Source organism: Geotrypetes seraphini, chromosome 5 (genome assembly GCF_902459505.1).
Source record: "Geotrypetes seraphini chromosome 5, aGeoSer1.1, whole genome shotgun sequence".
In the NCBI taxonomy this organism is placed as follows: domain Eukaryota; kingdom Metazoa; phylum Chordata; class Amphibia; order Gymnophiona; family Dermophiidae; genus Geotrypetes; species Geotrypetes seraphini.
This window is the reverse complement of record NC_047088.1, coordinates 21,938,928-21,953,971: the sequence shown is the minus strand read 5'-3', so window position 1 is coordinate 21,953,971 and position 15,044 is coordinate 21,938,928. Positions and strand designations below refer to the sequence as shown.

General features: G+C 43.1%; 1 protein-coding gene across 2 annotated transcripts in view; it reads right to left on the bottom strand.

Moving 5' to 3' along the window:
- Positions 1 to 15,044, bottom strand: part of SMARCA1 (SWI/SNF related, matrix associated, actin dependent regulator of chromatin, subfamily a, member 1) — a 129,638-nt gene that overhangs the window by 48,485 nt on the left and 66,109 nt on the right. For both annotated transcript variants that reach the window (XR_004539555.1, XM_033945566.1), the window contains exons 12-15: positions 11,159 to 11,280; positions 10,130 to 10,282; positions 6,169 to 6,301; positions 4,788 to 4,936 (exon numbers count right to left, since the gene is read on the bottom strand). Coding sequence is in view for 1 of the 2 variants with exons in the window: in XM_033945566.1 (XP_033801457.1) it covers positions 4,788 to 4,936; positions 6,169 to 6,301; positions 10,130 to 10,282; positions 11,159 to 11,280 (557 nt within the window). In the remaining variant the exon portion in view is untranslated. The remainder of the gene's footprint in view (positions 1 to 4,787; positions 4,937 to 6,168; positions 6,302 to 10,129; positions 10,283 to 11,158; positions 11,281 to 15,044) is intronic.

Genomic DNA, 15,044 nt, shown 5'->3' with positions numbered 1-15,044 from the left:
GTAGATAGGTGTGTCATTCTGGACATGCGGGTTATCTCCCATGGATGAGACACCAGCATACGTTTGTGGTCCCGAGCCCTGAAACAAGAGAGCCCTGCCACTTGGACCCGAAGAGAAGCCACAGGCCCTTGTCAAGGTCAGCTTGTAGAAAAGCCAACACCACCGAAACTGGAGCTGAAAATGGCTCCATGTGTTCTTGGGCACACCTATGCTGGAAAGTCTTCCACACTTGAGCATAGGCAAACCCTGTGGTCGACTTCTTAGACCTTAGAAGTGTTGTAATGACCACTTCTGAATAACATTTGTGCTCTAACACTTCATGTTCAAAAGGCATGCTGTAAGAGCAAAGTGATCTAGATCCTCCATGCACGCATATCAGACCCTGTGGAAAGAGGTTTGGATGCACCTGCAAGGCCCTTTCCGAACACCAGGTTTCAAACAATATCCAGACTTGAGCATATGCTTGAGGTCAAACACTTCCATGCTTGAAGTAACCAGGCCTTGGCATGTTCGAAGATGCATCAGATCTGTATATCACGGCCTGTGAGGCTAAACTGGAGCAAACCAGATTGACTGTTCCCTGAGAGGCAAACCATGGAAGGCTGCGGCCTATCAGGGGCCAAGAAGGAAAGACATACAACAGGAGGTCCTGAAGACCTGTCTACTTTCTTGTTTTCCGTCGTCGCCACAAGGTCGAGGTGTAGATGATCCCAATGCTGAAGAATGGCTAGAAACGCTGCCGTTGACAGCATCCACTCTTCCAGATCCAACGTCTGTCTGCTGAGGAAGCTGGCCTGAACACTGGACACACCCGCAATATGTGCCGCCAGTAGCGCCTGATGATGACGCTCTGCCCAGTGGAAGAGCATGTGGGCTTCCAGACAGAGATGAACTCTTGGTGCCTCTCTTGCTATTGGCATATGCCACTGCTGTAGCATTGTTGGAGAAGACTCTGACAGCTTGAATTTCAAGAATCCTATGTAGTTTCAGCAGGGCCTATTGAATGGCACACAGTTCTAATTTGTTTAACTAAGTAATCTGCAAGGGCGTCCAACGTCCCTGAATCGGACGACGGTTGCAATGAACTTCCCATCCTAGGAGACTGGCATCTGTCATTATGACCATCAAGTAATCAAAACGAAGAAACATGTTCTTCAAGAGGGACTGAGGATGGAGCCACCACTCCATGTTTACCCAAGCCTCCAGCGTCCAGGTTATATGTTTCTGTAACACGTCTGTCTGTGGAGACCAGCATGAAAGTAACGCGTGTGGAGAGGATGCATGTGGGCTCTCACCCAAGGCACCACATCAGTTGTGGCCACTATGGACCCCTGGACTTGAAGACAGTCCCACGCCGACAGAGCTGACTTGTCCAAGACACAAGAAATCTGAGAGCACAGTTTCTGTCTGCCTGTCTCTGGTAGACAGACGTGGCTAGTAGCTTGTTTAACAAGACTCTTAGGTACTCCAGGGATTGAGTCTGCATCAAATTTGGTAATTTACAATACAACGCAGATCCTCCAAGACTCAGATCACCTGATCCACTGTGTGCTGCCTTTTGGACAGCGAGGGCCCTGATCAGCTAGTTGCCCAGGTGGGGACACACTTGCAATCCCATCTTGCACAGGTGAGCTGCAATCACAACCACCACTTTGGCAAAGGTGTGAGGAGAAGTTGACAGACCAAAGGATAGAACTGAAAATTGATAATGACTTTCCAGGACATGAAACCTGAAAAACTTTCTGTAGTCTGGAAAAATTGGAATATGTAAGTAGGACTCCTTCAGATCTAGTGAGGCTACGAACCCTCCTAGAGTCACCACCTCTATGACAGATTGAACTGTCTCCATGCAAAAGCATGGAACTCTGCATTTATGTGAGGAAGGTCCAGAACAGGTCTCCAATTGTTGGAGCCTTTATTTGGTACAATAAGGTTTATGGAATATCTATCTAAGCCTGAGACATCGGGCAGCACAGATTCTAAGGCCTAAATATTGAGCAACCTTCTCATAGTAGCTCGAATCTTATTCGCCTTTTCCAGGTGTCCTGCGGGAATCCACAAACCAATCCATTAGAAGCCGGACAAATTCCAACTTGAAGCTGGAATGAATAATGTCCAGATCCCAATGGTCAGACGAAATCTAAACCCAGGCCTGCAGAAATGCTGAGAGGTTGCACATGATATGAAGAGAGATCTCCCTCATCTTGGTGCCATTGCAATTTCTTGGTGGATGGAGCAGGATGGGATGTGGAGACCTGGTTACGCCTGGATCTGGAAAACCTTTGACTGTAGTTCTGGGAGAATCCCTGCAACGTGGACCTGTAAAATTGATGAGAGCACCTGAAGCCATGAAAATTAGAGCACCCTGAACCTCTAGAGGCTTTGGGACTACTATTAGGCAGGGTCTTAGGGCGGCGGACTACCATGCCGTTCATGAGATAATCCAAGCCTTTGCCAAAAAAATAACTGCTCCTTAAAAGGGAGTCTGGCAAGAGTAGCTTTAGAGGTAGAATCTCGAGTCCATTGTCCGATCTAGAGCATTCTAAGAGCAGAAACTGAATAAGTTGATGCTTTACCCAGAACACGTATAATGTCAATAGTCAGCCACATAATCCATACCAGATAAAAACAGATGAGGAGGATTTCATTTCTCTCTCTCTCCAAGGTGCACAGTTTGGACAGACAAGTATGTTTAATAGAGGATGCCACCGAGGTAGCTGTGACTCCTAAAGTCACTGCCTCAAAAATTGCCCTAAGAACTTCACCTCAGCGGTCCTGCGTATCCTTCAGCACCACACCGCCTTCACTTGGGAGGGAGGTGTGCTTAGTAACCTGTGCAACCATGGAATATAATTTAGGCTGACTAAAAAGTTTCTGACACTCCTGTGCCATAGAATACAGCCTGGACATGGCTCTCGCTACTTTGAGAGACCCATCAGAAGAATCCTACTGCTCCAAAATCAAGACAATAATGTCTGGATGCCAGGGAAAAAGCAGAGGACTGAACTGTCACTACCAACATGAAGAAGGAGAAGCTGGTTGTGTGTCTAAAATCAGCTCATACAGAGATGCGGTAAAGCATCGGACTGAAATAAATGCAGAACCGTGGGATCGTCCCCAGGTTCAAGAGGTAAAAACAGGATCCAAAGTGCCAGCGCACATTCCTTGGTCCCCTGCCAAGGGAGGAGCATCCACAAACAATAAAGGAACAGTAAAATTTCTCATCATCATCAGTATCTCCTGCAAACAGGTCTCTCGAGTCCCAAACAGCGGCAGGCTGAGAAGCAGATGTGCTCTGGGAGGCTGCGTCTTGCTGGGACATGTCCAATGTACAGAGGAATGCACAGGAGCATGGCTCTCCTGAAAGGCTTTCCACATAAAATTCACAAATTCTGAGAAGAAAGCCATACCAGGGAGCGAGGAGTCACCCTATAATGACACCACCATGCATTTCTTGGGCTGCAGGGCATCTGCGTCCTTTAGTGTGGAACAGTTACAATTTCCAGGCCCTGAAAACAGAAAAAACTGTCCCAGTGGGATAGCTGCCTTTTTTGTCAGCTAAGCATGCAGAGAGGTTAAGCTGGCTGCTCCCACCTCTCCAGTCCATGTGGCTCAGCACATGGCTCAAGGACACTCCTGAGGCACAGAATTTACACAATCCTGGCATGAATCTGGAGTATAAAAGTCCAAAGACTCAATCCCAACAAGTTTGAGACAAAAAAATAAGTTTTTGAAGCGCAGGGAACTTAGGAAAAAAGATCACTAAAAATCCAAGATGGCCATTGTCAAGAAATTTATGCCTAAAATCGCTAAAATGACTGTCTTACTAAGTCAAAAACTGGCAAATTTAGGATTTTTGAGGATGGGGAACATGATTTTCAGAACCCCCATTCATCTCATAGACTGTAACAGCATTACTCACTGTGACCTGTGCTGGCAATGTGCTGCAGCCTGTCTCATCTCTTTACAGTAGCTGGAAAGAAGAAGAATCACTGCCTGATGCTGAAAACTCCTCTACAATGCTGATCTTCGGGCTGCCAGCCAAACAAGTCGTCTGATCGCACACCTACCCCGATGGACCAATGAACGTGCTACTAGAAGGGGGAGGGAAAAAATGCAGCTGGCACTCTGCGAGACACCGCTGAGCCTCCTACAGATGCCTAACAACCTGTGCTCAAACCCCTGCTAAGCAGTGTAAGTGGGGACGGTTCCGATGTCCACAATATTTGTGCAGGCTGGCTAACAGGTACCACCAGGGATTGGCCTGTCAGCTGCAGATCTGTCTGCTTCTTCTCTATGCAGATAGCTAAAACTGAAGGTGATAAGCTCTGAGCACTTAAAAACACTGAATTAAAAAAAAACACAAAAACCACAGAATAAAATAAGAAAAAGGAAAGAGCGGAACAGAAACAGTCCTTGAGGCTTGCTTGCAAAAGGGAAAACTGCAGGTAGCAGTAGAGCTCTTAGTGAAGTAGGAGGGTCACAGAAAAAAAAATCCTGAGTGGATTCCTTTTGTGGCCATGGGAGATAACTTGCTTGTTCAGAATGACACACCTATTGCACTAGAAATAATTTTGGGCATATTTAGAGGAGGCATTCCCAGAGTCATGTTTTAGGGGTAACTGAAGAATCATACATGTAGACTGCATTTTTAAATATACATGTTAATTATCAGCAAAATTTTACCTGCACAAAGATCAGGGGGGGATTGTCAAGGAAGTTTCCAAAGGAAAACTATCTTCTAAAAGGGAGGAATCATAACAAATGTCACGAGAAATCAGTCTTACCTTCTTTTCACCCCTCTCTAAAATGGTGTTTATGTCTTCGTCTGTCAGTTCACTGTCCTTAGAAGCAAAAACATGGGTGGCTCCATGACGGATCATCTGTAACATTTCATCCTTTGCTAGCTTGTTTGACTGCTGATCTATGAGTCTACCTATAAAGAAAGAAAGTATAGTACACTTCCAACTACAAGTAAGTTAGACAATTTCAAGAGATCTCATAATGACACTCATAAGAACATAAGAACTGCCATCTCCGGATCAGACCTACAGTCCATCGAGTCCGGTGAACCACACACGCGGAGGCCCAGTCAGGTGTACACCTGGTGTAGTTTTAGTCACCCATATCCCTCTATGCCTCTAGTAAGGAAATGTGCATCTAATTTGCTTTTGAATCCTAGAACGGTGGATTCCGCAATAACCTCCTCTGGGAGAGCATTCCAGGTGTCCACCACTCGCTGCGTGAAGCAGAACTTCCCGACATTTGTCCTGGACTTGTCCCCCCTTAGCTTCAGTCCATGTCCTCTTGTCCGTGTCACGATGGACATTGTAAATAATTTTTTCCCCTGCTCTATTTTGTCAATGCCTTTCAGTATTTTGAAAGTCTCAATCATATCCCCTTGCAGTCTCCTCTTCTCAAGGGAGAACAGTCCCAGTTTCTTAAGTCGTTCATCATATTCCAAGTTCTCCATACCATACATTGATAAAATTTAATGTTCAATTATATTTGTTTGAGCTGCAAAAACCCAAGGAAACAGTACAGTTTAGGGGGTGAAGAACTTTTTGCACAAAAGAGAAATGGGACTTTCGAGAATTTGTGAGAGCCAGTCAAGAAGCCGCTCAGCGCCAAGCAGGAGCGCCAAAGCACACTCCTGCTCGTTGCCAATCAGCGGCAGAAGAAACCGGATCCTGTGGCAGCCACCACCGACCAGGTTAGCAGCGGGGCAGGAGTGCGGAAAGCTCGCTCCTACCCGCTGCACCTCTGGACCACCAGGGATTGGCTGAGGAGATAGGAGGACAGGGCAGGGAGGGGGGACAGGGTGCAGAGCCTGGCGGCGGCCAGCAATAATTCTGGGAGGGGGGCACTAGCCTGAATATAAACTGGGACCCCCATTTTTGGGCCAAAATACTGATTTCTATTTGAGTATATATGGTACCCTATAAGGAACTAGGTATGTATCATATTTTGATTTGCCAAATATTAGTTTGAATGTTATACACTGTTTAAGCCAATTTGTAGATAAGTGTTTTCCCACTAGTGTTATATAAAGGATTATTTATTAAAAAAGTTATAGACTGAAGCATTCCACAATTCGGTGTGGGTTATATAAGAACACACATAAAATTATGACAATTTTCACAAAAAAAATATGATAAGCTATAATACCTTGCTGTATAACAATAGAGTCAAGCCTAAGTTTTATTTCTGCTCTTTCCACAATCCTTTCTTCCACAGTATTATCAGTGATAAGTCGAAATACTCGCACTGGTTTTTTCTGACCAATGCGGTGTGCACGATCCTGGCAATAATAAACCAAGCAAGAAATATACAGAGCAAGTTATTTAAATGTCACAATAACATATGATCTAGTTTCTCATCAATAAGCAGCAAAAACATAAAAGACTTCTTTACAAATGCTGACTTACTAGCATTTACAGAGGAAATTATCAACATGGACTACTGTTAAGTCGGGTTATTTTACTACAAGTTGTGCTATTTTAGCACAGGGTCTTTTTTTTCTATAAGTCTTTATTCATTTTTCATCTTACAATAAATACATATACAGTGGAACATCGGTTTGTGAGTAACCCAGTTTGCGAGTGTTTTGCAAGATGAGCAAAACACCCAGCAAACTTTTGACTCACAAACTGGGCACTGCCCGATAAACGAGCACTTACAGTCCAGGAAGCGCCGCTTCGGGGGGATTCCTCTTCCATCTTCCGGCCAGCCTTCCACGTCGGGTGCCTTCCACAGATTGGAGGACCTCTGTCTGGGCCTGTGCGGCCAGGTGCCATCCTGCCTGCGCGTTGCGTGTGACGCGCACAGCTTCAATCATCGGCGTTGTGCATGTCGTGCGCGGAGTGCGGGTGGGGTAGCGCTCAGCTGCGAGGGCTCAGGTGGGGGCTCTCCAGCATGCGGGGGGCATCCGACGTGGAGGGCTGGCCGGCGGATGAAGGAGGCATCCCTTTGAAGCGGCACTGCGGGGTTCTCCGGCGGCTGGCAGACATTAGAGGCATCCCCCCCCAAAGCGGCACTGTGGAGTTCTTCTTCGGATGATGGATGGAGCAGGCGGACTGAGGAGACGGCGCTGCAGCACCTGGCACCCGACAGGTACAGACCCCGGGTTCTGGAACGAATCTTCGGTGTTGCCACTATTTTCTATGGGGAACTTTGCTTTGATAAACGAGCATTTTGGATTACGAGCATGCTCCTGGAACGGATTATGCTCGTAATCCAAGGTACCACTGTATATTAAACATTTGTCAATAAATACATCATTTGAAATTATGTCATTTATGATAATAGACAAAAATTTTATCCCATCCCTCCCACCCTTTCATTCTTACATTCAATCAAATGTCACATCAATAATCTTTCCTAGTGATCTAATCATTTAATAAATTCAAATTCCCCCGCCCATCCCTTCTACCTTAAATTGTATTTATAATGTAAAATGGTATCTACTCATTGCAATATTTTGTTAATGGCCCCCATATCTCTTTAAATTTATTAAAATTCCCTTTTTGTACAGCTATTGTTCTCTCCATTTTGTAAATGTGACATATCGAATTCCACCAGAAGTTATAATTAAGTCTGTTCCAATTTTTCCAATTACTTATGATCTGTTGTATGGCAACTCCTGTCATAATCATTAAAAGTTTATTATTCTTTGATGAAATTTGGCTCCTTGTTCTCATTGACATACATACATTGCATAAAATGGTAACCTGTGCTAAAATAGTATGATTTGTGGTAAAATAATCTGTCTTAAGAGTAGCCCATGTTGATAACTTCCCCCTTATGCTCTTATTCTACAATGTGTCACATTTATCACCAAATGTACCACTGATGTATTATCATGTTTTACAGATTATTTTGTTTTAATCTAATAATTACATATTATAAGTAGTGAAATGTAAACTTTCCTGTTAGTTTCCTTACTTTAAGTCCTGCCATACCAGTCCAGATAGGTGGGTAATATCTCCCTGCCAGTAGATGGAGACAGAAAAAAAGTTCACAGCTGACTTCACTTACCTTATAGAGGGTTGCAGCTGCCTATCACTCATTAATGTATCTATATCAAAGCTAAGAACCCAGGTTAAACAAATTTTGTTTGAACTTCCAACACACCTCAAAACATCTGGTGCAGCCAAAACTGCCTCTATGGTCATTAACCCAGAATTAAAATAACTAAAAAACAAAAGTAATCACAAATATCTTCAGAATGAGCATCAAAACAATCACTGTTTTTATACTCAATTACCATAGCTCCTCTAGGTGGACTCTGAATTGTCAATGAAAGGAAATTAACCAGTAAGTTTACATTTTACTTTCCTTATCTCCATGCCACACCCATTCAGACAAGTAGGATGTACCCAAACTCAATCCAGATGGGATGAGAGGAAGCAACAATAGTTGTCATGATTCTTGTGCTCAAGGCGGAGACCCTCGCAGTCTGAACACCAAAGTTTATGTGCTTAGAGTTAGAATGCAAAGGAGCTAAGGCTTCTGGCCTACCATTATAGGATACCTGGAATGCCCTACAACAGGAAGTAGTAGAGATGAAAACAGTAATGGAATTTTAAAAACACGTGGCATAAACAATAAGGAATCCTATACGGAAAGTACAGAACCAAACAAACTTTGTGGTAATTAGATGGTAACTCCAGCAATTGGGAAGTAAAGCCAGTGTCAGCTAAATCTGTGCCATGGACAGATTTGGATAGGCTGGAGTTGGGGCTTCGATGACAACTTCACTACTGCTGTTGGAGAACAAGGTCAGTGCTGGGCAGACTTCTACGGTCTGTGCCCTGAAAATGGCATGGATAATCAAGTTATACAGTGTGTGTGTGTGTGTGTATATATATATATGTGTGTATATGTTAGTAACCCCCGCGAATGTTGAAAAACTGCGAATACGGTTTTTAGCAGGGGAGACAGGAGAAGGCAGCCGAAGAAGCAGGAGAGGACAGCCGGAGCGCCGGCAAGTGAAGGAAATCACTCGCAGTATGCTCTAACTGCCTCTTCCTGTACTAAAGTTGGGCCTCACCAATTAGGAGCTGCGTGTCAAACCCACAGAACTCCATACAAAAATGGCAGTCTCAGGATCACTTTATGCTCTGTTTAGTTTTTTTTATTTCAAACTTCTCACAGCTCACCAACTGTCTCAGGTTGACCCCACAAGGCACACTAAACTGTAGTCTGTTCTGGTAGAGGTGGCCAGGTGTACAGTTGATGCTCTCTAAACACAGAAAACCTGAGGAGGTGGGGGAAATAGGGGGAGGGACTCAACCCTTTAGAATATGGCACCCCCAAGGTCGGTAGGACCCCCCAAGCTCTATCCAGACAGCAAAAAGGACCAGAAATATTCCCTAACCAGATCCAACAGGCCCAAACAAACCTCAGCACATATCTTACCACACCACCTGCTGGAGACTGAGAAAAAACTGAGTGTAAGAGGGACTGCACAGCCCACTTGTACTGTAGTCAAATGTTAGTGTCTGTCTCCACCTGCTGGCAGAGGAGCGTAAACCCATCTGTTTCTGGGCAGGTCTGGAGGGAAGTTTAAAGAATTTGGATTTAGCTCATGCCTTTTCAGTTGTAGCTCAAGGTAAGTTAAAATCAAGACAGTAGATATTTTCCTGTCCCCAAAAGGCTTATAATCTAAGTTTGTTCCTAAGGCAATTGATTAACTGTGTTGCCCAAGATCACAAGTTGCTGCAGTGGCATTTGAGCTGAACTTTCCTGGCTCTTAGCTCGCTACACCTCTCACCACAGAAACACTGCATCACACCCACCCATAAGCAATTATCTTACACAGCTCACATACATACACCTGCTCTACACTACCTTATTGAGACACATTTTACCATGTCTCTCCCTACCAAGTCCCCCAGAAAGACATGCATAGGTTTGTGAACAGAGGAAAGTGGGACACAGCATTTTCTCACATTTTTTAAAGTATGCAACTTTCAACTTTATCAATATATGTACCTACAGCTCTATTAAAGCAAGTACAAACATATTTTCAAGCAAATGAAAACACACCAATGCACATTCAGCAAATCTACCCATGTAATTCTTTAATGCACACACGAGGAATCTTTATCCCTTAAGGTTTACTAACCATTGCCTGCAGATCCACCTGTGGATTCCAGTCCGAATCATACAGTATAACCACATCAGCAGTTGCCAAGTTAATCCCCAAACCCCCAGCACGAGTGCTCAGCATAAAGATGAATTTGCTGCTGTTTGGAGCATTAAAGTTTTCTATTGCTTCCTAAATAAAAAAGAACAAAAGAACATATATATATATATATATATATCTCCACCTATTTCCTTCATATCTTTAGCTATGTTAATTAAATTCTTAAGAGGGAATTTTTCCTGTACAATATGCTAATTCATTAGTATTCATAGGAAAAAATGTCAAGCTGTCATTAAAGTGCAAATCTCTGTGTATTATCTTTCTAATCATTATGGGGATAGATTTCAAAAATTTTCCACAGGGAAAATACCTGTTTTACCGGCATAAAGTACCCAAATAAAATATAGTCTTCTCCCTCTCTCTCTACAGGTAAAAATATCCATGCCGTTCAAAAGAGAGCAGAAAGGGAGCAGCCTAAAAAGTTAGTGAAGGGGTAATATGCATAGGACTTTAATTTTTAAAAGCCTCAGACATATTTTCTACATCTACATTTGATTCCACTTATCAAGAGCCACAATTTCAAAGAAAAAATTTGTGCGAGATTTTCCCTTTGAAAATATGCTTGCAGTCCTATTATGATCCTGTTTAAAAACTGCTTCTTTTAGGTAGACCATGCACCCATTAACCAAATCTTATTTTGACCACTCCCATTACTTCAATGTATGGGATAAGATTTCAATACAATTGGCACATAAGATTTAATGAAACTGAAAGCAGCTTTGTGAAAAATATTCTGCATGAAGCTCTAACACACCAAGTTCTTCCTACTTTGTGTCTTTGGGAAAAATGCTTAGTACACTAGATATCGCTCCAGTTCCTGTTTGCTTGTGAGACTATACTTGATTTGATTAACAGAGCAGCTGATGATCAGGGGCTGTCCAAACAAACTATATCTCAACCTATTCTGATTTATCATTCAGTCATCAAAGTATTCTTGCTATTTATTACCTCTCTTTCTTCATGTGGTGTCTGCCCATCTAAACGACAGTACTCATAACCACGCCACATGCAATAATCTTCCAGAATGTCCATCAAACGAGTCATCTGACTAAAAATCAGAACTCTAGAACCTGAAGAACAGAAATAAAAGTAATATTTTCATAAAGTTGATTTAGAACAGGGGAGCCCAAATGGTCGATCGTGATTGGCCAGTAGATCGCAAAGGCAATGCTAGTCGATCGCGTTGCCTTTGTGATCTTTTCCTCCCTGCTACTTCCCCAAGCCAGGCCTGGCGTGTACAAGCACCAAATTCACAAGACTTAACCTCCGACGTCAATTCTGACGTCAGAGAGGAAGTTCTGGGCCAGCCAATCGCTGCTAGGCTGGCCTGGAACTTCCTCCCCAACATTAGAATTGACGTCGGAGGTGAAGTCTTGAGGGCCCGGTGCTTGTACATGCCAGGCCTGGCTCGGGGAAACAGCAGGAAGAAATCGGCATGGTGGCTTGGGGGTTGGAGTAGGGAAAGAATCGGGGAAGTGGAGAAATCGGCACGATAGCTTGGGGGAGCAGGGGGAGAGAGAAAGAAAGGCAGAAATAAAGAGGGGGCAGGGAGGGAGAGAGAAAGAAAGGCAGAAAGAAAGAAATATTGGCTTTACAGAAGACAGAAGTACAACCAAAGACTCATGAAATCACCAGACAAAAAGGTAGGAAAAATGATTTTACTTTCAATTTAGGTCTCCTTTTACGAAGGCGCGTTAACGGGTTTAACGTGTGAGACTTTTCATCACGTGCCAACTCCCGCGCTAGCCAAAAAACTACCGCCTGCTTAAAAGGAGGCGGTAGCGGCTAGCGTGGCTGGTGGTTTAGCGTGCGCTATTACACGCATTAAACCGCTAACACGCCTTTGTAAAAGGAGCCCTTAGTGATCAAAATGTGTCCGTTTTGAGAATTTATATATGCTGTCTATATTTTGCACTATGGCCCCCTTTTACAAACCGCAATAGCGGTTTTTAGCGCAGGGAGCCTATGAGCATCGAGAGCAGCGCAGGGCATTCAGCGCAGCTTCCTGCGCTAAAAAACACTATTGCGATTTAGTAAAAGGGAAGGGGGTATATTTGTCTATTTTTGTATAGTTGTTACTGAGGTGACATTGCATAAAGTCATTTGCCTTGACCTCTGAAAAAAACCCGAATACAAATGATAATTAACATTTTCTCTGCGTACAGTGTGCTTTGTGTTTTTTAAAATTTTTTTGTTGGTAAATCATTTTGACTTGGTCATTTTAAAAGTAGCTCGCAAGCCAAAAAAGTGTCGGCACCCCTGCTTTAAAACATGTGTTCAGTTAAGTATTCAAAAGCACAAGAACCAAAAGAAAGCACTTTTTAAAGCCACTGGCTTTGTGAAAACTGCCCACAATGTATGAGAGTAAAAGTATGCACCAGTATATGGTGGAATAATGTGTACACTTTTACCCACATTTACTGAAAGCACTCTTGGAGGCAGGGTTACATTCTGCACTACAACAACATGCGTAGTTTTATATTTTCAAAGGTGCACGCATTGTTTTGGTCAGAAAAGATGTTCACATAAAAACGGAGATGCAAGATGCAATTTTCCTAAAGTGAACACGTATGTATATTTTCATTTTGAAAGCAGTGAAATGTACCACTTTGCAGTATTTATTTATGAAGAGAAAAAAAAGTTAATCTATATATATATATATAAAATCGGAGGTATGTATGTGTGTATGTATGTGTGTGTGTATGTGCCGCGATCACGCAAAAACGGCTTGACCGATTTGAACGAAACTTGGTATGCAGATCCCTCACTACCTGGGATGATATGTTCTGGGGGTCTCGCGGCCCACCTGCACACGTGGGCGGAGCTACAAACAGAAATTCAGATTTCACCCATTCATGTCAATGGAAAAAATGTAAAAAGCTGCCATTCTCACAGTAATTCAAAAACGACTTGACCGATTTGAACAAAACTTGGTATGCAGATCCCTCACTACCTGGGGTGATATGTTCTGGGGGTCTCGCGGCCCACCTGCACACGTGGGTGGAGCTACAAACAGAAAATCTGATTTCACCCTTTCATGTCAATGGAAAAAATGTAAAAACCTGCCATTCTCACTGTAATTCAAAACCGGCTTGACCAATTTGAACAAAACTTGGTATGCAGATCCCTCACTACCTGGGGTGATATGTTCTGGGGGTCAATGGAAAAAATGTAAAAAGCTGCCTTTCTCACAGTAATTCCAACTATAAAACACTTTCTATGACACTATAACCACTAGGGACATCGTTTCTATTCTACCACGGACACCATACATATAGAGTTTGTATGTTCTAACTGTGTTTGTAACTGTTTCCTTCATGCACCCCAGTTCATAATGTTATTACATTACATGAGTACTCACATATGCTGAACTAGGAACACAGGTTCCACTCTGAACCGGGAACAAACTGCATGGAGTTTCTTTTCAACCTGAGTTTCCACATATTGAGTTGTTTAAATCAATACTGAAACTTTTGGATGCCACTTATTCCAACAGATCTTCCTTTTCAGTTTAAGAGATTGCAAATTCCAGTGAGACTTGCATTCTCTATCACAATCAACAAATCACAGGGACAGACTATTACATACTGTGGAGTGGATTTAAGATCCCCCTGTTTTTCCCATGGACAACTCTATGTTGCTTAATCAAGGGTGGGTTCACCCAAGAATTTATATGTTCTTGCTCCTGGAGGTGAAACTAAAAATGTTGTTTATAATCAAGTTTTGTGTTAGTTGTATTGTATTCATTTTGTCAAATATTTCACATTATAATTTGATTATTGTACTTTTTATAAAGCTGTAAAATAATAATTTCATTCACCACTATAAAGTATCTTTATTTCAATCCATTTACTGTGTTATTGCTATAATTAAATACCTGTGCAACGCCGGGGCATCAGCTAGTAAATTATATTATATGGGCAATATGAAAGATGCCCCTCCAAAATATACTAAAAATTATTACAATGAAAGCAATTCTACAAGGTAAAGTTTGCACCCTGTTCCATGAGCAGGTTTAGAAAAACTTTCTTGTATAAAGAAAAAAGGCGGACATATAACAATATTCAAGTACATGCTGTGTACTGCAAATTCCAACTAATGAGTACTAAAAATATTATGTTTCAAAGGGAGCCCTCAGACATAAACATTCCTTGATTTCATGGTAAATAATTAGTATAACTCATATACTTGAATATAAACCAAGATTTTGGGGCAAAATTAATGGCCCAAAAATGAGTATCTCTGTTTATATTCAGTCCTAGGTTCTGTGCCCACCCTCTGCCTCTGCCCGGACCTGCCTAAAGCCCTGGTGGTCCAGCAGTAAGCCGGGTCAGGAGAGATCCTTCCCACGACCTGTCCCAACTGATAAACCATCCGACCCTCCTTGACCCCCGCAGACCTTACTTTAAAGCCCTGGTGGTCTAGCAGTGAAGTGGGGCAGGAGCGATCTTCCTACGCTCTTCCCTCGCGAGAGCTACAATCAAAAAGTCCTGGCGCAAGTTCCCACTGCAGTCACATGAGATCACAGGAACTTGCAAGACTGCAACGGGAACTTGAGGCAGTCGCTTTTGATTGTGGCTCTCACGGAGCAGAAGCATTAGAAAATTGTTCCTATCCCACTTCACCACCAGGGCTTTAAAGGTAAGGTCTACAGGGGTCAGACAGGCTGAAGGAGGGCAGGATGGTTTAGAGTCAGCTGGCTTGCCGCTGGACCACCAGGGCTTCAGGCAAGCCTATAGTAGGCGTCGGGGGCTGGGTAGGAAGGGAAGGAAGGAGGGAGGGAGGAAAGGAGGGCTGGGTGCACTTGAATATAAAGCTCCCTGGTTTATATTCA